This window comes from Xenopus laevis, chromosome 3S, assembly GCF_017654675.1.
Source record: "Xenopus laevis strain J_2021 chromosome 3S, Xenopus_laevis_v10.1, whole genome shotgun sequence".
Taxonomy (NCBI): domain Eukaryota; kingdom Metazoa; phylum Chordata; class Amphibia; order Anura; family Pipidae; genus Xenopus; species Xenopus laevis.
The window spans coordinates 53,593,564-53,621,191 of record NC_054376.1 but is presented as its reverse complement, the minus strand read 5'-3'; the positions used below and the strand labels follow the sequence as shown (position 1 = coordinate 53,621,191).

The 27,628-nt window shown below is 37.6% G+C and overlaps 1 protein-coding gene across 1 annotated transcript in view; it reads left to right on the top strand.

The window, feature by feature from the left end:
- Window positions 1–17,564, top strand: part of prtg.S (protogenin S homeolog) — a 71,388-nt gene extending 53,824 nt beyond the window's left edge. The window contains exons 12-20 of the mRNA XM_018255456.2: window positions 7,231–7,326; window positions 7,793–7,979; window positions 8,649–8,776; window positions 11,113–11,283; window positions 12,970–13,152; window positions 13,533–13,653; window positions 13,785–13,950; window positions 15,390–15,491; window positions 15,574–17,564. Of these exons, the coding sequence (XP_018110945.1) occupies window positions 7,231–7,326; window positions 7,793–7,979; window positions 8,649–8,776; window positions 11,113–11,283; window positions 12,970–13,152; window positions 13,533–13,653; window positions 13,785–13,950; window positions 15,390–15,491; window positions 15,574–15,873 (1,454 nt within the window). The 3' untranslated portion in view covers window positions 15,874–17,564. The remainder of the gene's footprint in view (window positions 1–7,230; window positions 7,327–7,792; window positions 7,980–8,648; window positions 8,777–11,112; window positions 11,284–12,969; window positions 13,153–13,532; window positions 13,654–13,784; window positions 13,951–15,389; window positions 15,492–15,573) is intronic.
- Window positions 17,565–27,628: the final 10,064 nt, after the last annotated feature.

Below are 27,628 nucleotides of genomic sequence, written 5' to 3'. Positions count from 1 at the left end.
AATGGCAATCGGACTTGTCCCTGGATCAACTTGGACTATGAGCTATTTCCCATAACCCTGTATTCCCTTACTTGCTAAAAAGCTATCCAACCCCTTCTTAAAGCTATCTAATGTATCAGCCTGTACAACTGATTCAGGGAGAGAATTCCACATCTTCACAGCTCTCACTGTCAAAAACCCCTTTCGAGTATCATTGTAATTCACACTCACTATAATAGTAGATTTAAGGGTTATGTAATAAAATAGAAGGCACTAAGTTTGCAGAGGAGCAGTAACCCATAGCAAACAGCAGGTAGCATTTACGGGTCACCTGTGTAAAAACAAATATCTTTTTTTTTTATCTTATAACCTTTTTATTTATTTTCCAAGAGTTAAGTGTACAGACTATTATTTCCATAAAAGCCAATGTCTTATTGGTTGCTATGGTATACTGCTGCTGGGCAAATGTAGTGCCTTTTATTACATAGGGTATTAATTGGTAAATTCAGTCTATTTAGCGGTATGTTACCTACTGGTAACATATTCATGAAGAAAGGAAGAAAGCAACCATCTTTTTTTCTGTTTGCCATTTTTTAGCAGTGCCTTTATGCCTGGTGTGTGCTTTATCCATTCAACGGTTAAAAGTAAGAGTAATTTAAGATAACCCGAACCATAACCCTAATGAGATTTGAAATAAATACAGAATTAAAGAACTTATAGTCAACAAATAACTTTTACTCAAGATGGACGTTTGTCAAGAAAAAGATAACCCTCCCCCTTAAAACGGATATTATAATAGATTATTGGTCGGTTAGGCTACACATATTGGTAGACAAACTGGCCAGTACAGGTCCCAATTGAACAGCTAGATCAGGTAAGCCTAAAAATTCATTCAGCATGCTACAATACATTATAAGCAGAATTGATTTTCCAATATGTTTACAATTCTGAGAAGTTTCCAACCATAAATTGGGTTGTTTAGAGCCAAACACACGCAGATCTTTGTTAGTTTACTTAAACAGCTGATCCACATGTATGACTGTGTGTAACCAGCTTTGGTGAGTTTAAGCCTAGATATGATCTTTCATATAGCATTTACAGATTCATCATGTGTGACCATGGGGGGTACGGGGAACAACATTTGTGCTTATTATAAATCATTTTAATTGTCATCCTTAGTACTGTGCTGAGAGTCTTCTACCTGCCCTCGGAAATAGATTAAAAATATGTGGCATTTAGTGTTCCGTTCAATAATCTTCAGCTGTCGTCCTCAATTTGAAATAAGCTGCGTGCTGTGAACAAAGTCCAGAGAACAGTGCGCTGAACCATCTAGTCTATTCTATCAGTGATCTCTGAGCAGAGCAACACCGCTATCTCTCCTTCTCAGGGAAGACTGCACTTGTGGGAATAAAGACCCTTTTTGTCAGAAAAAAAGTAATGAGAAAGGACCTTGTAGATACTGAACAAAATATTTTCCATAAGAGGCAGGTGTGATATAGAGCAAAGAGGCCAACTATCTGTCTGTACCCCTTTCTATAATATGATGTCCCACTTAGTAATGTTGGTATTGTGTGTTTTATAAACCATATTTTGCCAATTGGTTTAAGGGCAATGTCAATGCGAAAAATACAATGTTGCCTCATAAAAGAAAACATAATTCTAAGCAATTTTGCAATATACAGTCATTACACATTTTCTATGGTTGTATTTAGCTATTTGTATATGTATGAAAAGCAATGTTTGTCTGTCCCTGTCTATTCTCTGCCCTGGTGGCTCAGACTGTTGAAATAATATCAGACCTGTCTTTCCTGGGGAACTAAGTTTATGGGCACACAGGCTGAAGGCTGTGGCTGTTGTCAGGCTGCATATTTTTACAGGCTGAGTGAAGCAGATCTGCTCAGTGCCTCTGCTCCATGGATTTGGATCTGATCAGCCTGTGTCCAGCCACACACAGTGGAGCTAAAGCTGAGGTCAGTCCAAATACGCAAAAGGAGGCATCTCCAGGCTGACCTCAGCTTCATTTCGTCTGCGTGTGACAGCACACAGGTTGATTAGATTCAAATCAATGGAGGAGGAGGGGCATTGAGCAGATCTGCTTCTCTCAGTTTGCACAAATACACAGGCTGACAACAGCCAGAGTCAACTGGGCCGGTGTGCCCATAGCCTAAGACTTTGCAACATTGTTTAAAAAGTAACAACCAGGAGTTAAGAGTTGTTCACCTGCCAAACACTTTTTTCAGTTCAGTTGTTTTCAGATTGTTTGCCTTAGTTGCTTTCCATCTTTTATTTTTTTACTGTTTTCCCAAATTTAAATTTAATATTCCTGTTTCAATCTGGCATCTCTATGATCCAGGAGCATTCTGAACTGTTACAATTTGCTACATTTAGGGTCCGATTCACTAAGGATCGAATATCGAGGGTTAATTAACCCTCGATATTCGACTATGAATTAAAATCCTTCGACTTCGAATATCGAAGTCGAAGGATTTAGCGCAGATAGTTCGATCGAACGATCGAAGGATAATTCCTTCGAACGAACGATAATTCCTTCGAACGAACGATAAAATCCTTTGAATCGAATGATTCGAAGGATTTTAATCCAACGATCGAAGGAATATCCTTCGATCAAAAAAAGTTAGCCAAGCCTATGGGGACCTTCCCCATAGGCTAACATTGACTGCGGTAGCTTTTAGATGGCGAACTAGGGGGTCGAAGTTTTTTTTAAAGAGACAGTACTTCAACTATCGAATAGTCGAACGATTTTAGTTCGTATCCTTCGATTCGAAGTCGTAGTCGAAGGTCGAAGTAGCCCATTCGATGGTCGAAGTAGCCCAAAAAAAAACTTCGAAATTCTAAGTTTTTTACCTTCGAATCCTTCACTCGAAGTTAGTGAATCGGCCCCTTAGTATAAATATATACCGGAAAGTTGTTATGTTTTTATCTATTAGGCTGATTTTTATTTTTGTGTTTACATGGCCTTTAAATTGATTTAATAAATAGCATAGGCAAGCAACCTATCACTATAACTGATCCCTCAACACGTATCTAAAAAAACAAAAAAAGGTAATAAATCAAGAGAATATACCTAAAAAGGCACTTACACACAGACACTTGACAAACTCTGCTTTCTCTTATTCAGCATGCAGTGAGTGGGTACCCCAATAAGAGATTGCCCAGAGTTTACAATCCCCTGGAGTTTTCACTAAGGCTTTGCATAGTTAAAGGGATCCTGTCATTGGAAAACATGTTTTTTTCAAAACGCATCAGTTAATAGTGCTACTCCATCAGAATTCTGCACTGAATTCCATTTCTCAAAAGAGCAAACAGATTTTTTTATATTCAATTTTGAAATTTGACATGGGGCTAGACATTTTGTCAATTTCCCAGCTGCCCCTGGTCATGTGACTTGTGCTTGCACTTTAGGAGAGAAATGCTTTCTGGCAGGCTGCTGTTTTTCCTTCTCAATGTAACTGAATGTGTCTCAGTGGGACATGGGTTTTTACAATTGAGTGCTGTTCTTAGATCTACCAGGCAGCTGTTATCTGGTTACCTTCCCATTGTTCTTTTGTTTGGCTGCTGGGGGGGGAAAGGGAGGGGGTGATATCACTCCCACTTGCAGTACAGCAGTAAAGAGTGACTGAAGTTTGTCAGAGCACAAGTCACATGACTTGGGGCAGCTGGGAAATTGACAATATGTCTAGCCCCATGTCAGATTTCAAATTGAATATAAAAAAAATCTGTTTGCTCTTTTGAGAAATGGATTTCAGTGCAGAATTCTGCTGGAGCAGCACTATTAACTGATTCATTTTGAAAAAATTGCTAGGAGTCACAGATCTCTTAGCAACCAATATTATTGAAAGGACAAGGAAAGGCATAATTATTGGGGAAGTTCCAACTTGTTAGGCACTCTTTGCCGAAAACTGCGCTGATCTGGGCTCAAATTTTAGGGAGTGTTGCTATGCCATATTCCTTCCAATTATTTGTTAGGCATCCTCTCAGTGTCGGACTGGCCCACCGGGATACCAGGAAAACTCCCGGTGGGCCCAGGTGTTAGTGGGCCCTTTTGCTTCTAACCATTTGGCCAATTTCCTGGCCATTCCCTATTTCTTTATGGGGAAAAATGTCCAAAATAATGGAAGAATATAGTAAGTAGATATTAGGAGAGGAGGAATAATAATTTGAAAAGTGGGCCCACAGTCTAAAGTTTTCTGGTGGCCCCTGGTACCCCATCCTCTACTGATGTGAATTCCTAACCACAGACCCCACGGCGATGCTCCTCTTAAAAAACAAAAAAAAACATCAGAAAGGCCATCTCAGGGTGAGCAAGGGCCCCTGAAAGGCCCTTGCCCCTAGCCAATGGAGTTTTCAGCGAAGAGAAACTCCAACCCAGGGTCTGAGGTTAGAGATTATAATCACTGGGGTGCCTAACAGATTGGCAATCCCCAAGGAGTTAGCCCTTTCTTCTTCTGAAATAAAAGTAACAATGATACAAAGTTAAATTCATGTAGAGAAATGGCTTTCTTTATAATATATTTAAATAAACAGTTATTTATTCCTTTCAGAGCCACAAATGTCTTTTGAATTTTTAGTTTCAGGTCGCCACTTTGCAGATAAACTTTAGATTGAGCCCCCGTTAGTTTATAACACTGTTACAGATGTATGAAACCATTTTGCTCTCTAAAGCACTAAAGAATATGTCAGCATATAAATCTGATAAAAAAGTACACTAACTCACACCTGCCTAGTTCATGTAGAAGTCAATGGCAGATGTCCTGACGATATCCTGATCTGAAAAAGTAGCTGTATTCGATTGTCAAATCCAAAAAAGTCGCAGTATTCGGTGTCAAATAAAAAAAAAGTCACAGTATTTGGATTTTTTCACAATTTTAGCGAGTTTTTTCCCCAAACGAGAAATTCTCGGGAAAATGTATTGATAAATAAGGGGAAAAAAATCTGTGCAGATTTGTGAAGTCGTTTTCAGAAAATTCTCAGTAATTTTTGGATTTTGATAAATAATCCTCTTAGTATTTATGTAGCTTACATATTTATTCTTATTAAGCCTTTGTCTGTGTAAGTAATCCAACTAGTACATTATATGATGAAAAAGAAAAATGGTTTCATGTATGCATTAAATGGAGAATGTACACTGGAAAATAGAATACATCAATGTTTTCTCTCCCTCTAACTGATTATCCCATTTTGGCAAGAGAATCGCTTTGCAGGGCCTCTCCATGCAAGATGTGTTGTATCAGTACTTGACAGCATGATGGATCACCTTAACTGCCTTCATTCATGATCTATGGGAGGTGGAAGGAGTATTATAGTAACCTAATCAAATTGCTAGAGCAATAGTGAAATTGCTTTTCTTGCTCATTACCAAACTTATTGTCACAATAACCCTTTGGTAAGAAGAAGAATCAACAATATTTAAATAAAATGCAAACAAATACAAATAGACTTGTATACAATTAGAAACAAGTTTTGCGCTATTTCACTTGTAAGTTACTATATATGCTATTGGTTCTCAAATAGGGCTATTTATATGGGACCATCAGATGAACCATCTGTTGCCTTGCATTATTGTTGTCAGGGAGGAGTTTGTGTTTGAACAGGCTACCAATGGATGGCATCCTATGAGACAGTTTATAATAGTATACTATTATATATAGCAGTTGGTCCATTTTTTGGAGGCTAAAGGTGGCCATACAAGGACAGATTTGATCTGCCGATGGTGACCTTGCCAAACGAGTGGATCTTATAGTGTATAGCCAGCTTTAGCCTCCATAAAGGTTAATTATTTTCTACCTATGGGGCCCTGAATTAGAGCTTAAGCAGGGCCCTATCTGTATGGTATTTCTTCTTCCAGTATTTTGCATGAGTTTTATCTTGGTGCACCAACATGCCCAAAACATACTAGAATATGAAATAGATTCTGTCACGGGGAAATACATCTGTTAATAGAGCTCCTCTAGCAGAATCCTGTCCAGAAATCAAAATAGTAAACATGTTTTTCTTATTAAATTTAATATGAGACAAGGCCAATCCCCCTCAGTCATGTGATTTTGATAAGCTTGAGTCTCTCTAGGGTAGGTAGCAAGATAACAGCTGCCTGAACTGATAGCACTTTCTTTTTTTGTTTCTTTTCTTTTCTGCTACTGTTGCTCTGCTTTGGGCTAATTGCACATGGTGGTAGAGACAACTTCACACTGCCCATTCTGCCTCCTATTCACTTTAGGGTGGTGGCACACAGGGAGATTAGTGGCGGCAAGAATACAAATCGCCAGCGGGATGGCATGCATATCGCTTTGTTTTCCGATGTTACCTGGAGTTGCCTAACACTTCGGGAGAATTTGGAAAACCTTAAGGGTGAAGACACACAGAGCTACTAGTAGCACTACTTGTCAAGGCTACAAAATAATAGACAATAGTAATAATTGGCTTTGCTAAGACACTACGTGGGTTTTAGCAGAGGCAATTCTCAGTACTGTCTAAGGCAGGGTTTTTTTTGGCATTTTGTAGCCACGACAAGTATCTACTACTAGTAGCCCCATGTCTTCCCCCTAAGAGCAATGGCAGACAGAGCATTTTTTCCCTCTTTAGGGTGGTGGCAGATTAGTCGCCCAGCAACAAATCTTCTCTTCTTTGGGCAATTAATCTCCTCGGAATGCCTTCCCGCCGGCAAGAATACGAATCGCTGGACGGATGGCATAAGAGACGCTTCAGATTTCCGAAGTTGCCCAGAGTTTTCTCGTGAGGCAACTTTGGAAATCCAAAGCGTTTCTTATGCGATTTGTAATCTTGCTGGCGGGAAGGCATTTCATGGAGATTAGTCGCCCGAAGTAGAGAAGATTTGTTGCTGGGCGCCTAATCTCCCTGTCTGCCACCACCCTTAGGAATCTCACTTCCCTGTGAGTACCTGAGTCCATGTGTGAATAACTAGATAAAACTGACTTCATGTAATTGTGCATAAAATGCAGACGGTAGCATTTATAGGAAGACCGTTTCACTGCAGTAATTAAGATAGACAGCAATTTTGTAAATGGTGTATTTTGTGTGCTATGTTTCCCGTTGGGGTTGTGATTTCAAATACTTCAGTATTGTGGCTTATTAAATGTATCATATTCTGACTGTATTATGTACTGAATAGGATTAAAATTGGCAAACTAAAGTTGAAATGGCTCAAACTCCTGGTGTTAACAAATATTACTATATTAAGTCGATTTACATTTAAATTTGTGTTTTTTTTAATAGATCCAAGAAAAAAATATCAGGTGAGACTACTGGCGTACAACAACATGGATGAAGGCTACCAGGCAGACCAAACAGTCAGCACGCCAGTCTGTGTGTGTAAGTAATGTTATGTATTTGTACAAGGTCAGGTTATTAGACTCTCATAGTCCCATGTCCTACGCAGTTGCTAAGGAAGATAATCAGTTCTTACTTTTAGCAACTGGATAACATATCCCAGCCATTGAATTTTATACTAAAAAACTCTAAATGCATTTTATTGGTCTATCTGACTACAGTAAAACCCCCATTTTACATTTTCAAGGGGACCAGAAAAAAATGGTGTAAAATCCAGGAAAATGTAAAATCAGGGAAATGTATTATGCATATAGGCGGGACCACAAAACAACATGTAAAATGAGGGAAAACTTAAAATCAGGGGATGTAAAATTGAGTTGTCACGGTATATTAATTTATAATCATCACTTCTTCTTTGGCTTGTCATTCTCAAAGTTTGAAGTAACAATCTGTGTGTGTTGGTGTGTATGTAAATGAAGAATTTAATAAAAGTTTTGTGTCTGTGTAGCTGTTCCTGATCACGTCAATCCACCACCACCGCCACCACATCATCTCTATGCTAAAGCAAACAGCTCTTCTGCCATTTACCTGCACTGGGGACGACCAGCTTTCTCCTCTGCCAAGGCCATTAACTACACTGTCCGATGCAATCCTGTTGGGCTACAGAATGCTTCCTTAGTGCTTTACCTGCAAACGTATGTACCATTCTGCAGATTGTCTTGATTTTATGCAGAACTAATTACATTAACTCTAACACACTCAAATTATACATTTATGTCTTTGCAACTGCTACTCCTTTTATTTACATTTCCACTTGCTTTATGGCATATATAAATTAAAGGAAACCCCATCAAACAATGTAGGTCTCTATAAAAATGTATTGCACAAAACAGCTCATATGTAAAACCCTGCTTCATGTATTTTAAAAAATAAGGGCAGCCCCCTGGGATTGTATGATTCACGGTGTACACAAACAAACCATATTTGTTAGGTCACATGAGCCAATTATCAGACAGGGTTTTGTCTCTTTGCTTCCACACTTTTTCCTGTTACAGTTAGAGTTGCATTATTTCTGGTCAGGTGATCTCTGAGGCAGCACACAGACCATCACAAAATGGTGAAAATGTAAAAGGGCAATATTTCCTTACATATATATTCCAGTTTGGTAAGATTCTTTAATATGCCTCTTAATTTGATATAAACTATCTGTTGCTCAAGTATTCATTTTGGGGGTATAGTTTTCCTTTAAATGATACTTATAAATGAGTACTAGTGTAAATTTTACAACGGCATACCTTTTGTATATTGTGATTGCACTGTAAATGCATTATAAACATTATCTGTTTTACTTTGCACCATTGCAGGACAGAATCTCACATTTTACTTCAGGATCTTGAAGCTAATACTAAATATGAATTTGCCGTGAGGCTTCATGTGGACCATTTGTCAAGCCCCTGGAGCCCTGTTGTTTACCAGTCCACCCTCCCTGATGGTATGTTGTATCAATGCAGTTTATTATGGAGACTTACAGCAAGGAACATGTCCCAAAGGCCTTATAAAATAGCTGTAACAAAGGTTGTTTAGTAGAACTGACAGGGCCAAAGTGAGGCCATCATACTCCCTTGGCAGATTTTATGACCGCAATCTCTAAGTGTTCTCTGTGTATAGTGAGCAGCTGACTATGACTGTTTGAATAGATGCATTAATTATAATGATGCCTTTCTGGGTCATTTCTATGCTTCTTGTTTGAAATATAACCCCTCATGTGCCAAATGATCTCTGATGCTTATTAACATTCCCATGCATGTAGGCTTTTAATATATACAGTATATATCCCAAAGGATTAAATACAAATAGATTGTTTTCGTCACTTGGCTAAAAGGCATTATTTCATACAGCATGCCAAACCAACAATTTAATATTAATTGGAAACTGGTAAAAGGCTCAAAATGATCATTAAGACTGCCAACAACTGTTTAATGAAGTCCTATGGCTTATACTCTGCCTTGGCCAAATCAAATCAAATATTCTTTTGTGATCCCAAGTACAGGTTGAAGCGCAAAGCCTCAATGATTCATTTCATACTTATGTCTCACTAATTGTGTGCTTAGAGATCACTTACATTTAAAATAATTTTAAAAAGTATTAAGCAATGGATGTAGAGTTTTAGACTACTCCTTTCTGTGTGCACAAAATACCCCTGCTCTGGTTATTTGTACTTATATATTTGATGGGGAACTGCCATGTTGCTACTTACAGAGGCATCCATCACAGACATTTCTGTTTTTGCATTGTTTTAAAGGAACAGTTCAGTGTGAAAATAAAATAGATAGGTTGTGATAGATAAATAGATAGGCTGTGCAAAATAAAAAAACCTTTCTAATATAGTTAGTTAGCCAGAAATGTAATGTATAAAGGCTGGAGTGACTGGATGTGTAACTTAATAGACTTCCTGCTTTTCAGCTCTCTGAGTTAGTCAGCGACTTGACGGGGAGCCACATGGGACATATCTGTTCAGGGAGTTTGCAGTTGATCCTCAGCATTCAGCTCAGATTCAAAAGCAACAGATGACCCCCCCCCTCAAGTCTCTGATTGGTTACTGCTTGGTAACCAGGGTAACCTGTCAGTGTAAACCAAGCTGAAAATCAGGAAGTAGTGTTCTGGCTATTATATTAGACATCCAGTCACTCCAGCCTTTATACATTACATTTTTGCCTAACACTTTTTATTTTGCATAGCCTATCTATTTAAAACACTGTATCCAGAAAAGGATGTGAGGATCTCCAATAATAAAGAAACAAATATATAAAAAGTAGAAAAATGTATTAGGACAAGGTCTCATGTCCTAATACATTTTTCTACTTTTTATATATTTGTTTCTTTATTATTGGAGATCCTCACATCCTTTTCTGGATACAGTGTTTTGGACTTTGCACCTTGGGACTGAGATGAACTGTGAGTGAACCCTCCTTTACCATCTTAACCACATTTTTGCATTTTTGACTTAATAATTACTTGTTGAGTGGTACCATTTATATTTGCCGTAATGTGGCAGTAGCACAAACTCTGCTCCCATAGCCTATCTATTTACCCAGTTTTTATTTTTACACTCAACAATTCCTTTAAGGCAGCAGTCATAGCTGAATATGACTGTATACTTTATATGTAGTTAAAGCAACAGTTTGGAAGGAAAACTTGAGGCTATGCATTTTTCACTAACTGATGTGAAATCTTTTTACCTGACTGTCGGGGTCATTTACCAAATAATTGGTCTGACACCAATGATGAATATACAGTCCATTTTAAAGCACAGGACCAATGGCTTACCTCATAAATTCAAATTAACTACATTTGCCAATTTTAATCCTATTCATACTGCACATCCCCCAGATGCACACATTAGGCAGCTGTGTTGAATGTAAGCTGCATTGGAGTCCTCTGTGCAGGAGAAGACTCATGGGGAATTTATTATCTAATACTAATAACTGTCTAAAAAACTAATAATATCCTTGCAGCAACCTTTGATCAAAACTAGTTGAAAGTTGAGAAGATAAAAACTTTTTTTTAAGAAATGTTTAAGAGTTTGAAACCATTGTGTATGCCATACATTCTAGGCCTAATTTATATTAAAATATAGATAACATAAGAAATTTGTTGAATCCATGAGTGTGCTATGGGCCATAAAACCCATGGAGGGCCAGATATGGATTATGGGCCTCCAGTTGGACAAACCAAGATCAGCCTACTTTACTGGTATAGAATTTTGTACGGACTGAACTAATGACTGGATCATTCATTTAGAAACACATCGATATTAATATTTTTTAGCCCCACCAAGGCCACCAGTGGGAGTAAAGGTGACATTGATTGAAGAAAACACTGCTTTGGTCTCATGGAAGGCCCCCGAGGAGCTGGATTCGGCTGTAACCAGTTATACCATCATGTACACATCTAGAAAGTCCTGGATAGCTGGTGAATGGCAAATTCTGCATAGAGAAGGTAAATGTCATTGCATCCAAGTTATTCACTATGCCAGTGAATCCATACATTTCTATAGAATAAAATACAGTATTATTTTGTAGTATAAAATGGGATCTGCAGCAATTCAGCAGTCTGTTCACACTCACAGTCACACGCCACCCATATAGGACAAAGGCAATACATGTATTTGAATAACTACTGTAGGTGTGCCAATGATATTATTGCATAAGCAATGGTAAAATGTCTTAAACTGGCCTTTTCTTAGAAGAGAAATAAGAATAGCTTAATCACTATTCCTGCAGATCAGATTTGGCAACCATTATTGGGCTAGCTTTTGTAAAACTACTTTGAGTTTGGGGGGTTTAGGGAATAATGGGATATATACAGGTATGGGACCTGTTATGCAGAATGCTCAGGACCTGGGGTTTTCCACATAGCGGATCTTTCTGTAATTTGGATCTTCATACTTAATGTCTATTAGAAAATAATTTAAACATGAAATACACCCAATAGGCTGGTTTTTCTTCCAATAAGGATTAACTATATCTTAGTTTGGATCAAGTACAAAGTACTGTTTTATTATTACAGAGATAAAGGAAACCAAATTTGGATTATTTGAATAAAATGGAGTCTATTGAAGATGGCCTTTCCATAATTCCTAGCTTTTTGGATAATGGGTTTCCAGATAACAGATCCCATACCTGTTATATCTGTTTGTGTACTCACAAAGGGGCTGTGAAATGGTACCACTATGCTGAATTGTTTTAGCTTGCTTATTTCTAAAGCTCACAACATTTTTAGCTGTGTATTTAAAAAATACTTCTTCAATATCTAAACCAAAATGTAATCTTTTGATTGATGTTATATCTTTTTGTTATCATGCGGTCTTCTTTTAAATTCCTTTAAATTAGATGGATAATGTAAGTATTTGTGCCGGAGAAGTGGTTTCATTAATGAATTAATGGACTCCCGCTGATTAAAACCCTCTGGTGTCCTGGACATATGTTAAATTCTTAATTTAATGGCTTACAAAATGTTTGCATGGTTAGTCTTAGATCCTACTTCATTGGAAGTCAATCAGACTTGCAGTCTCTGTTCTGGTGTTTTGATCAGTATTTAAAGCCTGAAAGTCTGTGAAGTTGCCAGCACTATGACAGTTTTATAGCACCAAACCAATTCTACTAAAAACCATGTCAAGGCAGACAAGACACAGCTGCCATGCGCCTTTCACCAAAATGAGATCTTGTACAGGGTTAGTTATTATTTGCTTTTGATTATCCCCTGGACTTGCATTTGTAACTGCTCTAGCACCAGAGACAGTTTCTTATAAATATTTTGTAAACTGCCTTTGCATTTTGGGCTTAACTTATAGTAGCCCAGCCCTTATCATTTGCACAAATATGTTGGTTTGCAATCTCACTTTTCTTTCTTCAAAAGTGTTGGCATTTATAGGTGCTGTTTCCATTATGCATGGAACACAGATTATTATAACTATATATTTATAAAGAACCATTTCATTGATTTTGTATTGCTTTTTCAGAAATAATCCCTTTTATGGAGACCTTTTTAATGGTTTCATGTATACTGAGAAATAATGTTACATACCTAACTGTATTGGGTAATATGGGTATTGTCAATAAAACCATCATCTTTCGAGAAAAGAAATTCATTTCTCTGTGTAACACTATTAATGCTGCATTGCAGGAACAATGACAATGGCATTATTAGAGAATCTGCTGCCTGGAAACGTTTACCTTGTCAAGATCTCAGCTGCAAATGAAGCCGGAGAGGGCGCCTTCTCTAAGGTCGTGGAGTTGGTGGTGGAGTCAAAGGAGAATATGCGAGTAGTCGCAAAGTCAAAGCAGTTAGATTCTGGACATCGTGAAGGTAAAGTCTAAAGTGCTGTGAAAGTCAGCAATTCATAAATGTAGTTTTACTATTGCTGTTTCTCCTTGCAGTACTGTAATTACATTATTTTTTTAAAGTAAAATATATGTCCTTTGGAGTGTGGAAAAGCTGAAAACATGCCACACTTTTATCTCTTATGGGCAGCACAGTAGTCACAGTGAGCTAAAGAACTTCTGTTAGAATGTACTGCATTGCACAGCAGTTTTAGGGCATGATGGTGCTGAGCCTGCGGCTATCCAGCTATCAGCTAATGCTGAATGGCTACTCCATCACTAACTAGAGCCCTGATTTAAATATATATAGAAGTTAAATACCTCATTTTGAACAACGTGTATGTTTTTTAATTCTGTTCATCACAGATTATTCTGGATTTTACCATTTGGATCAGAAATCCATGACTGGCATTGTTGTCGGGGTGTGTATTGCAATGACTTGTATCCTGATTTGTGTCCTTATCTTGATTTACCGAAGCAAAGCTAGGTGAGTATTTTTGCAGTCCTGTAGGGATTCTTTAATCCACCCCCCCACCCCCGTAAAAGAGTAAGAGCAATTTGTTTAAAAAAACATACTTGCCATATTAAGGTGTTATTATTGCCTTGTTATAAACACAGGAAAGCATCCATTGCTAAGATTGTTCAGCAAGAAACCAACCTTCTACCTCATGCAGCTGCATCAGCTCCTACTGATAGGCAAGAGAGAAAGACAGCAGACCAAACAGAGGAAAATACTGGCCCTTTGATTCCTTCTGTTGAATCTACCCATTTCATAGATGCCAAGGTAAAGTGTTACCAGGGTGATGGTGTTTATAGACATTTGTTGTTTCATCATTTTTCTGACTAGTCTTTATATTGAAAAATTTACCAATATAGAGTCTATTTATGGAACTCCTTGGGCAAAATTTACTAACCGGCGAAAATTCACCTGCTCTGGCTTTGCGCACATCACAACACTTTGCCAGGCGAAAATTCGCCTGGGCAACGCTAATTCACGAAGATCCGAAGTTGCGCACAGGGTACTGAATGCTGGCGAAATTATACTCAGCAGTTCGAAGTTACGCTAGCGTTGGCTAATTAGCATACGGCTAAAAGCAGTTAAAGTACAGCAAAAACATTAAACTACACAAGGCCACCTTAAGGAACCTTAATAAAATTATATAAAGTTGTTATATTGCCCTACACATGTGCCCACGGTATAGTTTAGGTGCCATATGTTAGCAAATGTAGGGGGGAAAGGAGGAACTCCTATCTACTCTATTGCACTTTGCCTGGTCTGAGGTGGCGAAGGCAAGTCTGGCGATAGAGGTAACGGTCAGTAAAATAAAAAACTTAGTGAATTTGCGTAGTAACGCTCTTTTGCCAGACCGAAAATTCGCCTGGCATAAGAGTTCCAAGTTTCGCCAGAGTCTGTCTCCTTGGCGAAATTACGCCAGCTACCATTAGTAAATCAGCGAAGTGCCAAATTTTCGCCAGCGTTAGCCACTTCGACCTTTAGTAAATTTCCCCCTTAAGTTATTGTACAGATACATTTGTACTAATTCGAAACCCACCCAAGTGAAGGATGTTATATAGATATATATCTATATAAGGATATTTTGCTTTTATCCTCTTGTGGATTAGTAGCTTTCTGTTTTAACACAGCAGGTCACCCAGAACTACGTTAAAGTGGACCTGTCACCCAGACACAAACAGCTGTATAATAAAAGTCCTTTTCAAATTAAACATGAAATCCAATTTCAATTGTTTATTAAAGCATTCATAGCTGTTGTAAGCTCATTTAAAAATCTCAGTTGTCAATCAAATATAGCCTGCCCCTCCTATATGCCTCTAGGTGGAGCAGACAGAGAATTACTTTCACTTTCCATTCAACACTTCCTAGATGTCACTGTTCTCCACATATTCCCCCGTTCTCTTCACCATTTAATTGTGAAGCCAGGACATGAAGATGTTTCCCAGTATACCATTCTGAGGTCACATCATACTTTTCTATTTTTTTATTTGTATTAATTCATAAGTATTTATTCAACAGAAGAAAACCAGCTTTCATTGTATTCTAATAACTAATATAGATGTTTATAAAAGGGAAAACATACACTATTTATAATGGAGAATATAAAATTACCAGCAATTTTTGCAAGATTTTAGTTTGATTTAATGAAATGTTTATGTCAGCTAGACTGTAAAAGAGACAACACCATGAGATTGTATTATTTTTTTCAGGGTGGCTCAAATCTCATCATAAATGGCTTTGGGCCAGTTCAGAATAACACCAAGAAATCATGGCCATTTTTCAAGAACAATAAAAATGGCAATGTTGAACAGGTAACTTTCTATTCAGCATGAATACATTAGCTGTGTTGGGTTACATAATTCTTACTTGCATTTACAAATCTTGTCTTTGCAGCCCAATAAGAGACTTGTCAAAGCAGCGTGCTTATATCAGCCTGGCACTAGAGTTTTGACAGGAGAAGATTTATCCCCTCCATCTCCAGGCAATCCTGGCACATTTAAGATGCGGAACAGCATTGCAGATACTGAGCATTCTGGAAACAGTGATGAAAGTTGTGAAACTAGTGATTCTGGACGGTTTTCTCGTGAATCGACTGATGAAATTCACCTGTACTCAGTTATATGTCCCACCACTTCTACATCAGATTCCTTTACCAGCCATGAATGTAGACAGAACTCTGCTTTAAGTGAATAAGGAAGACCATTCAAGTGTCCGGGGTTGTGGAGGCTTCATCTGTCTCACCTTCTCCGACACATTTCTCCACAACCATTTCAAAAAGCAAAATCTCTTCAAGCCACTTCAGAGGCAGTAGAGTTTGTTCGAAGGACAATGAACGGAGCTGTAAACATTTCACCGATATAGCTTACCTCTTCTGTATGTCCATTCACTTTGAAGGTTGGCTTGCTAGATAGTGTTGGATTTAATTGGTTTTACTCAAATTGTCAGTGCTGCAAAGAAATATCAAGCAGTGTCTTTGATTAATGTCTACCTCAACTGGTCAGATGATGAACTTCATTTTGCTGCTTTTCCCACATGTATGTTTGTTTGTGTCCCCTACACCAGCAGGGCCAGTGTTATAAATGATGGGATATTGGGCTACCTGCATATGGTGTCCCCAATTTGAGAAAAATTACTCAGGGAAGTTTAACCTTCATCCCTCCAGCAGTTGTTGAGCTTTTATATGTTACTGAAGACTGAGAGTTGTAAGTCAACAACAGCTGTAGGGACACTGGTTAGACATCTCATAATAATTAGCAACTTTCTCAAGGACATTTTAAGGCCTGGGGACACTTATGAGGCTGGGGACCCATGGCAAATGCTTGCGCTGCCCTGCCTAAAAACTGGCCCTGCACACCTCAATACTTCCTAATTGTAATGTATGTTATTTTGCTATGTGTATGATGAATGTTCTACTCAAGGGATTGTAAAGGCACAAATCTTATATAGCTTATCTAAAGCTTTGCTTCCATACCAATATCTGTCAGTAAAGGCAACAGAGGTACACGGTTGTGCATTATGCCCATAAGCTGTTTAATTTTGCCGTATGTAATTGATTTCAGCTAGCAGTTTTCAGTATTGTCATTTAAAAGCACTTCATATATATATCTATATATACTTTGATTTTGTAAGTCTTTAAAAAAGGACCAATTCCATTTCCGTGTGCCCTGATATAACAGCAACAAAGCTCTGAACATGGGTTAGAAACCTTTAATTCTTTGCTCTTCTTTAAGAAAAAATCTTCAATGTTCTGTTCAGCATTTCTACCTAAAGCAATCTTAAAACAGTTTCAAAACAACATTAACTACCTAGTAACTACTGTGCCTTTCCCACTCTTGGTAACACACAACTGCCTTATTTCATGACATTCAGGAAGCTTCTCAGGTGAATGGCAAGATGCCTTAAATTCCTACATCATTAATGTGGCATATCTCTAGAATTGCAAAAGACTTTTTATGGTTTGTTTGTCCCACCCCAAAAATATATATACAGTACATAGTGCTCTATAGATCATGTCACCAACTTACCTTAAAAACGCAATTCATATTAGATAAAAGATGAGAAGAGCAAACTAACAGATACTGTTACTTAAAGTTTTGCCACTGATTAATATGGCTTATGTAACAACAACTACCCATATTTATTTGGCAGAAAGGACCATGTTTATTTGTAGTGAGCCTGAGCCAAAAACAGGGTGGTCCCAGGGACGTCTTCCTCAATTGCAAAGATTGAACCCAGAATGAATATGGTATGTTGAAAATCATTATACAGGTATGGAACCTGTTATCCAGAATTCTTGGGACATGGAGATTTCCGGATAACTGATCTTTCCATAGTTTGGATAATTAGATTTTAGTTTGGATCATGTACAAGGTACTGTTTTATTATTAGCGATAAAAAGGAAATCTTTTTAAAAATTTGGATTATTTTGATAAAATGGAGTCTATGGGAGACTGCCTTCTGTAATTCAGAGCTTTCTGGATGAGTTTACAGATAATGGATCCCATACCTGTACTAAGTTGCCAAACTCTACAATGCCCAGACAACTCAGCGATGATGGGGGAACAGTTTCCCATTGATCTTCCTGGTGTTAGTCAACCCATTGCATGTATGTGAAAAGGAGCCTCAGTTTAGAAGCAAAGCTTTAGATGATGCTTTTCCTAATGTTTGCATTTCACTCTTGTGCCTTTACAATTCCTGATTTATACTACCTCTTTTTTAATACACAAATATGTATGTTTATTGCTTTCCTGGACTCAGGGAACCGTGTTTATTTTGTATTTAACCCATGAAAACATGGGAACATTTTGACAGGGTATCATCCTTTTTATTTCTCTCTCTCTTTTAAATGTGTTAATGTGATAATACTACAGTACAGTAGTTACTATAGTTGCCCTGGTACATTGATTAATTACGTGTAATGGAATATTATGTCATACCAAAGATTGTTTTCTACTCTTAAGGACTATATTATTTTCAGTCCTTTCGTTGGCAACTAATAGAATTGACCATAACTGTGCAGTGTAAATGTCTGTCTACATTTCTAACTACCTTTCGACTAAACTAGTCTTGTCCAGAATCTTCCAAGAGATGATTTTACTTTTTAGTTTGTAGCGCTTTAACTTGACAGTATTAGATTACCTATTTTTCGAAAAAAATCTTTTATATGCTAAGAAAAAAAAATCAAATGTTTTTAGCCAAAGATTTATTTTTGGGTCTGGTCATATAAATGTTTAGTTTATGGAAAATGTTTAAAATAGTAAGTAGTGCTCAAAAGAATTGTGTTTGCATCAAAACTCACCTATCCTGTCCATCTTATCCTAATCCTCTATGCCATGGTAACAAAAGTGTACAGTTTTAAATTGTTAGCCATTAATGTGATTATGTCAAATATGATTTATATGGAAATGCTGATGTAAAGAACTCGATACCTATAGCTATAGCTACAACTGTGCTTTTTTTCAGGGCACATCTATAAGAATGATATGTTATTAGAATTTATATGGACTCTTTTTTTTTTTTAAAAAAAACAAAACATTTGTTATTGGTGCACTTGAAAGTAAACTATAGCCCCCCCCCCCCGCATATATATTTATTTGTGGAAGTTCAGATTATGCTCAGACACTTCCAATCTGTAGAGTTTGTAGGGAAGCAGAGTAGGTTAATCAGAGTGTAATGTAATACAAGTCATAAAGTTTGCACCATGTACAGTAAGCCATCGCAACCAATCAGATGGTTGCTTTTTAATAGCTGACCAATAAAGGCTACCAAATGCTATTTGACTTGGGTTACTAGACACAGGGTAAATGTTGTGATCTTTTATTTCATTACTAGTATAAAGGTACATGTTTACTAACATTGGAGATAGATATCTGGAGAGATTTCTGGAGATGTTTCCCATAGCAACCAGAGCTTTTGTTTTCTAACTTATATTTAGCTGTTTAAATCTAATTGCTGATTGGTTGCCATGGACATCATCTCCAGAAATCTCTCCAGATATTTTTCTCCAGTGTTAGTAAACATGCCCCAAAGTCCTCTACAATCCCTGTAGGACATATGCCTTACTAAATAAAGCTTATGCCGACATGTAAGACAGGATGAACTGTATACTGTATGTATAATGCAGAGAAGTGCTGCCATCTTCATGTTGTTTATTCATAGTTCATAACAGAGGATGTTGGGATTTTTTAAAAAAAAATTCTACAACAATCTGTGACAATCTAAAAAGGAACGAAAACCCACTAATGGCCAGGAAAGCCTGGGAAGCAGAAAACCTTATTTGCTCAGTATCAGCATACAGAATGGTGATGAACTCTGTAGACTTTATTCAGTGTCTACCAGGGTTAAAGGAATTTTTCAGGGTAAAAATAAAAACTGGGTACATAGATTCTTTGTGCAAAATAAAAAATGTTTCTTATACAGTTAGTTAGCCAAAAATATAATGTATAAAGGCTGGAGTGACTGGGTGTGTAATATAATAGCCAGAACACTACTTCCTGCTTTGCAGCTCTCTTGGTTTACACTGTTTGGTTACCAGGCAGTAACCAATCAGGGACTTGAGGAGGGGCACATGGGTCATAACTGTTGTCTGAGCTGCATGCTAAGGATCAATTACAAACTCTCTGAAAATTTATGTCCTATGTGGCCCCCCATAAAGGAGATGCAAACCCAAAAGTTAAAAAAATGAAAAAAATTAGTATAAGCATGAGAAGTATTTGTTCCTGTCAACTAACCCTTGACAATACAAGCATGTAATACAAAATGGATTTTGTATTACATAATAGTATCATTTTCATAGTGAGGACAGCCCTGTATTCAGTTTTTTTGGAATATCATTTTATTGGCTAACATTAAATACCAAAGATATTTAAGGTTACCATGGCATATAAGCTGACAATGTTCTATACCAACTGTGCTCTGTTTGCAGTTGTTTAGGATAAATGTGATAATTTCCAGAATATATGTTTTAGTGGGGTGGTTCTTGAAATACTATATCTGCATTACTTGTTAGCAGAGTTATTGAAATAGCTTCTTTACCTCCAAACTCTAAAACATATATTCTGGAAAGTGTTATCTGGTTGTTTAAATGCATAAGCACAAAATGATACCCTTTGTTGCCTTGGGGGTTTGTATTTTGCAGGCTAAGGACAAGGAGAACCAAGAATTCAAGGGCAGAGCAGTGACTCGGTTAACAAAATATTGTCTTTTAGCTATATGGAAGAAATATATATATATATATATATATATATATATATATATATATATATATATACACACACACACACAACAAGATTCTTGGAGTTGTGTATCAGCCGTGAAAAATGGATTCTCCCTTCTGCTTACTTTATATGTTTGTATATATTCAAATGTGTAAAGTTTGTTTGATGTATGTGTAGATGTGATGTACACAATAACGCTGATGTGCTTTCAGCAAAACAAAAAGCATTGTTGTTGCTAAAATGCTCTCTGCTAAATAACCATATCCAAGAATACCTGGAACATTTTTGAAACTCAAAGGGGAATGTATTCAGGGGCTTTTGGTTTGGCAGAAATGTCTTCAAGCTCATAAGCATGATGGGCCCTGTTTATTCCACCAATGGGATGTGTAGCTCTGCTTTCATTTTTCACATGTAAGGAGCCATATGATTGCAGGTGGTAGTGCAAGTAGTGAATTGAATTCTGAATAATGCATACAATGACGTTTGTTATAGCCATTTGCAGAAAAGGAGAGTTATTAATGGTTCGCTAACAGAAAGATCTGCTGCAATCTATTCTTCTAGTAACAAAGGTCTGTTGTATGATTGTGCACTTGTCTGCCAGTAGCCATTTACATTTTGCTGTTATAATTACAAGGTGAATGCTTTATGAATGATGAATAGGGATGACCTACAGTGTTGACAGTTTGAATAGGTCAAATTTAGAGAAAAGTCTGAAGGATAAAAGGAAGAACTATCTTGCGCTCTCTTTACATTTATATATAAAGCGCTGAGCATTTTATAAAGAAATCTCATGTCGGTCCCACAGCTAGGCTTAATAAATCCCATTCTCCTAATAATTATTGTAGAGAACTCCAGAGACACGTTCCTTACATCCACGAAGATCATAGATTTCTCAATGTTCCTTTGATATCTTCTATGAAGCAGTTAGACAAATTCCTTATGAAACTTTTATAGAATCAATTCAAAGCCTTGTCAGAGAATCCGGCAATGTGTTACTCAGGCAGAAGGTACAGCTAACCTCTATGGAGCCATTTCCAGGGGGATTTAACATTACACCTATTTCTAACAGTGGAGAAGCATTACCTGGGTCTAAAAAAAAAAAAAGAACTCTGATCTAAACAAAACAGGTTATAGCTCTCTATGTGATAGTTCTTTTTTTCAGTATATTTTTATTCACTTGTTTTTTTTTTAATGTAATGTATGACAAGTACCTATTGGGAAATGATGTTGGCCTTATGTGTACAATTAATTGGTCACTAGCGTTATTAGCAGATGTTATCATTTGTATGAGAGAAAACCAATTATGGGCTGCAATCTGTAAATCCTCCCGTGTGTAGAGGAATAATAAATGTTCTGTGAATATTCCAGCTGTAGTAAAGCTTGCTACATTTGGTTTTTTATATTCCATGTTCAGTGTTAATGAAAGGCTCAGATCAGTGAATCAGTTTTAGTAGTTGGTTGTTTCCTAAGTGCAGCAATACTATAGGTTGGGGGCAGTCTAAGACGACGGTGCTTTTATGGGTCATAATCTGTAGAGATCTCCAACACTCCATGTAATTCCTGCCTAAAGTATTCTCTTTGTAACCTCAGCTGTGGCACAAGGAATAGTTCCTTTTTTGCATCTGAACTGCAACATTTTTGACTGTGAATATAGTGTAGCATTGTGTACTGTATATAATAAATCACCAGCTAATAGTGTTTCCACAGGCATGCATTTTGTGTACATAAAAGTGAGTTTAACAATTCATGCTCATGTGTTATCCACTCCATGGTATGGGGGATTTCTCTGTCTATTCCCCAGTAAACAGATCTTGTCAGTATTAATCTGGCAATAATACTAGGAAAACAGCTGTTTGCTACTTGAATGATTATGTTGGAAGAATCTTGATGACAGAATGTAAGATATACTACCTCATTCCATGGGCTTACATTAAGCAAGTATAGGGAAACCTTTTTCTCCTTTGCATTCCACACATAGTGCTGCAAATATTGGTACGTACACTAGCATTTTAACCAGCAGCATGCTGGATTCTACAATCAACACAGACATGAATGCAAAAGCTGGAAAGATGTTGCTCTTTTACAATTGCAGGTACCATGTACTAAACTTTATCAATGCAGTTTCCCACAGCAACCAGTTAGCAATCATTTCTGACCAGGCTACGGCAAGTTAAAAAACAAATGCATATATCTGATTTGAGATGCTTTAGGCAACTACACTGATGCAGTTTACCCCCATGTTATTTAATTTGATTTCCGAGGATCAACCTAGATTTATAGGTATGTCTGTGTGCATTATTCCATATAGAAAATGTTTTGTTCAAACATTTGCTGTGTTTAACCACATCAAATGTATATTATGCAGCTTCACACAGATACAATTGCAATGTGTACAAATTCGTAAAGTTCCAGTAACATCATCATTTTAAAGAAATCATTCAGATTGTAATAATTACTGAAAAAACTGAAAAAGTCACTTTATGGAGGTTATATACTAAAAATCTGAAAATTTCTCATTATTTTAGTAAAAAAACTTCGACCAAACTCCCATCCACATTTTTACCTTATTTATCAATAAATGAACTCGAAAATATCTGGTGTGGGAAAAGACTCGATAAAATTGTAAAAAAATCGTAATTGTGCAATTTTTTTTCTGATTTCACGCCCCAAAAACTTTGACTTTTTTAAATTATCGCCCAAAAACCACAAATTATTCAGATTATTGTACAAAACCCAGCGCAGATCATGATATCTTCCAATTATTAAAGGGACATCTGCCATTGACTTCTACATGTCCTCGGCAGGCTCCGCGTGGAGTACTTTTTAATTCAGACTTTTAACAGCATCGGGGTTCAATAAATCATGAAAAATTTGGGGTTTTTTTTCATGAAAATTTTTTTCCCCTTTAAAAACTCCAACCAGAAAAAAATATGACTTTTAGTAAAAAACCCCTACATGTCTATGCATTCAGAAGATTACTCTTACTTATAGGAAATTTATGTTTTTTTAAGATGTAGACATTTTGACATTTCTCAGGTACTGTTGTTGTCGAGGTGTGAAATAAGAAAGGCCATATTTTGTGCAAGCTCAAAAAGTTAGGGCTTTCCTGCCAAAGTAGGGGGAAATTATATTTAGGGGGTGATTTATCAAAGTCCAAATTTATCTCAATATTTTCTGCTACAAACTCAGATCAAATCAGCTAGGGTGTTTTACGCTTATTTATTATTACATTTTCCCAAGAATTTGCTTTGCGGGAAAAAATCTGATTTTCAAAATTCTTTCGGATCCGATTTTCTTACTTTTTTCGGATTTACATCCGATTTTCATACTTTTTTCGGATTTTTCACCTGAATACTCAGGTTTCTTATGTTTTTTGCCCGAAAACTTAAAGGAGAAGGAAAGCTACTGAGGCATTTTATTGCCAATAGATTAGCTGCAATAGTGCAAGCTAGAATGCTATATTTATTCTGTAGAATGTTTTACCATACCTGAGTAAAAAGCTCTAGAAACTCTCTGTTTGTTTAGGATAGGAGCTGCAGTATTAACATGGTGTGACATCACTTCCTGCCTGAGTCTCTCCTTGCTCTGGGCTCAGATTACAGTAGAAAAGGGAGGGGGTGTGGAAGAGGAGCAAACTGAGCATGCTCTTGCCCAGGGCAATGAGGTTTAAGCTGAAGGCAGGAAGTCTGATACAGAAGCCCATGTGTACACAATAGAAGGAAAGAAATGCAGTGTTTCTTTTGACAGGGGACTCAGAGCAGCATTACTTTGGGGGTTTACTGGTATATTTAGATGGACCTTTCTGATATGGCTTACTTAGTTTTTACCTTTCCTTCTCCTTTAAGGGTATTGCACGAAACCCAGTGCAAATCAAAAAATCATTGAGACTTCTCCCATTGACTTATATGCAACCTTGACAGGTCTGAGATGCCGAATTTTCAGATTCTGACTTTTCCATCCTCAGGGTTTAATAAATTTTATAAAAAAAATTCACGAATTCTTCATGATTTTTGCATTCAGAGTTTAGTAAATAACCCCCTTAATGTGTCTGATGTTACTGACCCTTTAAGCAGCAGAGTGAGACGTGAAGCCATCATCCTTTCAGATACTGTAATTTCCTTTATATAAGAGACGGCCTTGTGTACTAGTTACACCTCATGGAAACTTGGCTGATTGTACATTGCAAGATCTATTTATTTGTCGGCAAAAGATTCAATCTTTGTCTGATTTAGACAAAACAAGATGAAATCATGTTGATCCACTCATCACTTAGGGACTCATACCGACTTGTCAGCCTTAGACCAAATCCATGGCACAGTACCATCCTTGGCAAACTGTATTTAGCAGCCTGTCTATCAATATCTGAGTGAGCCCAGGTTAGATATTGATCAGAGCTGGCATCATTTTACACCCATGCAAGGCCTGTAGGTTTTCAGCTTGGAGAGAATTTGGCAGCCAATATCTCACCATGTATGGTTACCTTTAGTACCGTACCTGTGATTGTTTAAATTTGCTCTTTTGTAATAAAGGTTTTTTAAGTTTTGCCGAGTAACAACTTATACTCTTTTATTCACTCACCCTTATTTCTCTGTTGATGTAAAGTTAGTAGTGGTGTTATTACCAATGGAGGACATTGCTGATTTAGTTTGCTACTGTACTCAGGGAATCCGCTGTGTCATTCCAATGTATAGAACCACTTCTCACCTTGAATTATGAATGTAACTGAGATGTCTTTGTTTCTGTTCTTTTTTGTTTGTTATTGTTCTCATTTTTCAAAATTATTATTTTTTTAAATGTGTATTAGAGCCATTTATTTTTGTCTTCTTCACATTTTATATGGTCTGTGACATATTCCCAAGGGTTTGCCAAAACACATAAATGTTATAAACGCCAAATGTTTTTACTGTGATAATAATCAAAATTTTCGTGAGCTGCATAGTTCAAATAAAGGTTTTTTTTTAGTAAAAATGACTCATGATGTATGATAAATCTCAATTATATAGATTTTTTTAAAAAGTGCAAGTCAGGCCAAATGCCTATATATAAACTTCTTGTACTGTTAAGAAGCAGATGTCCCCAAACTTTTGTGTCTGTATGAGCCATATTCAAATATGAAAAAGTTGGGAGGGCACCCAACACATGCAATAATATTTCTCATTGCTTGGCAGCAGGATTACTTCCTCCTGCTCTTCCCTAGTGGCTCAGATGATTGTGTTCGGTGAAGCTGTCCATACTAATATCTGATATGAGGATTAGGCTTGGGCAAATTTGAACCGTTTCGTTTCACCAAAAATGAATTGGCAAAATGACGCTGACGCCCATTAAAGTCTATGCGCGTAAAAAAAATTTTGACGCACGATGCCATACAAGTCTATGGGCATCATTTCCATGGTGAAACAAGGCAAAAAAATTTGCTCAATTTTTCCTCCCTGGCTATCTCCTATAAGGAAAGCAGGGAGGAGAAATTGAGCGCCGCACGATGGATCGCCGGATCACCTTTTCTGAAGAGGAGTGCAAGCGGAGATTCGGTAAGTTATTTCTTAATAAAGAATTAGCGATTTAAAAGTTTAATTTGTCTTTGTGTTTTTTTTTTGTTCTACACTAACGAATTTTTTAATAAAAAAATTGGTTACTGATCCTTGAAGATACTCTAGAACAATGATCCCCAACATGTTGCTCACCAACCCCTTGGAATTTGCTCCCAGTGGCCTCAAAGCAGGTGCTTATTTTTGAATTCCAGGCTTGGAGGCAAGTTTTGTTACATAAAAACCAAGTGTACTGCCAAACAGAGGCTCCTGTAGGCTGCCAATCCACATAGGGGCTATCAGATATCCATTCAGAGCTCTTATTTGAAACCCCAAGAACTTTTTCATGCTTGTGTTCCAACTCTATTTACATTTGAATATGGCTCATGGGTAAAAAGAAGGTTGGGGATTCCTGCTCTAGAACATTATTATATATTAACCTGGACCTATAAGTTTCTAGGCAGAGTGTGCCATGAGCCCAGCCACTCCCATTGTAATTAAAAAGCATTTCCAATTCTATTGTAATTATTTGAAAGCATTCCTGATATTTTATTTGCTGTAGAGATAAAAAGGAATTTGTCCCATTTTAGGACTGCAGTTTTAGTAGGTCTCAAAATACACGCAGGGGTGCTTCGCCAATGAGGCAAGTTGAGGCTGTCGCCTCAGGCAGCAGCGCCCCACTAGGTACCAGGGGCAGCAAAAATGCTGCTCCTGGTACTTAAAGGGGAAGGAAACCTAGTCGTAGCAAGGAAACCCCCTGGCCTACCCGTCCCGCTGGGCAAATGCCCCTAACTTGTTACTTACCCTTCTGCGCAGGTCCAGTCCAGGGAGTTCACCGACGACATCTTCTTCCACGCGATCTTCTTCCTGCTGTAAACGGCGTTTTGGCGCATGCGCAGTAGGATCATTTCGCCGGTACGGATCTACTGCGCATGCACCAAAAGTCACGCGCATGCGCAGTAGATCGTACCGGCGAAATGATCCTACTGCGCATGCGCCATTCAAAGCAGGAAGAAGATCGCGTGGAAGAAGATGTCATCGGTGAACTCCCTGGACTGGACCTGCGCAGAAGGGTAAGTAACAAGTTAGGGGCATTTGCCCAGCGGGACGGGTAGGCCAGGGGGGAGGAGGGAGGGTGGGCAACAAACGGGAGGGGGGTGGGGGGTTTGCGCCGACTAGGTTTCCTTCCCCTTTAAAGACCGATTTTCCGGGGGAGGGGGGCCAGGATCGCCCCTGAATACACGAGTAGTAAGTTAGAGTGGAGTGCATCCCTACTTGTTTGTGGCAAAATAATTTACACCTAAGCAGTTCTATTAAGTTCTAATATTGATGAATGTGAAACAGCTGAGCATATATATGTCTTAATCAAACATGGCACTGGTACAGTGCATTGTTACAATATATAAATATTAGGATTTGGGTTCTGTTACTCTATTATGTCCCTCAGGGCCCTACACACGATACACGTATCATGCAACATGTAGTGTATTCTAAGTTGCTAATAATGTGGCTTCCAATTTAATGTCATTATTGAAGTATTTGCCTGGAACATGGTGAAGAAGCCCATTAACCAAGGGCATACCTCCCAACTGTCCACTTTTCTATGGGACAGTCCCGATTTTGAAAGCTCAGGCCATAGTTCCGGGTTTGTTACTGAAATGTCCCGACTTTCTCTTTGATCTCCTGCACTGACGCCAGAAAAAGATA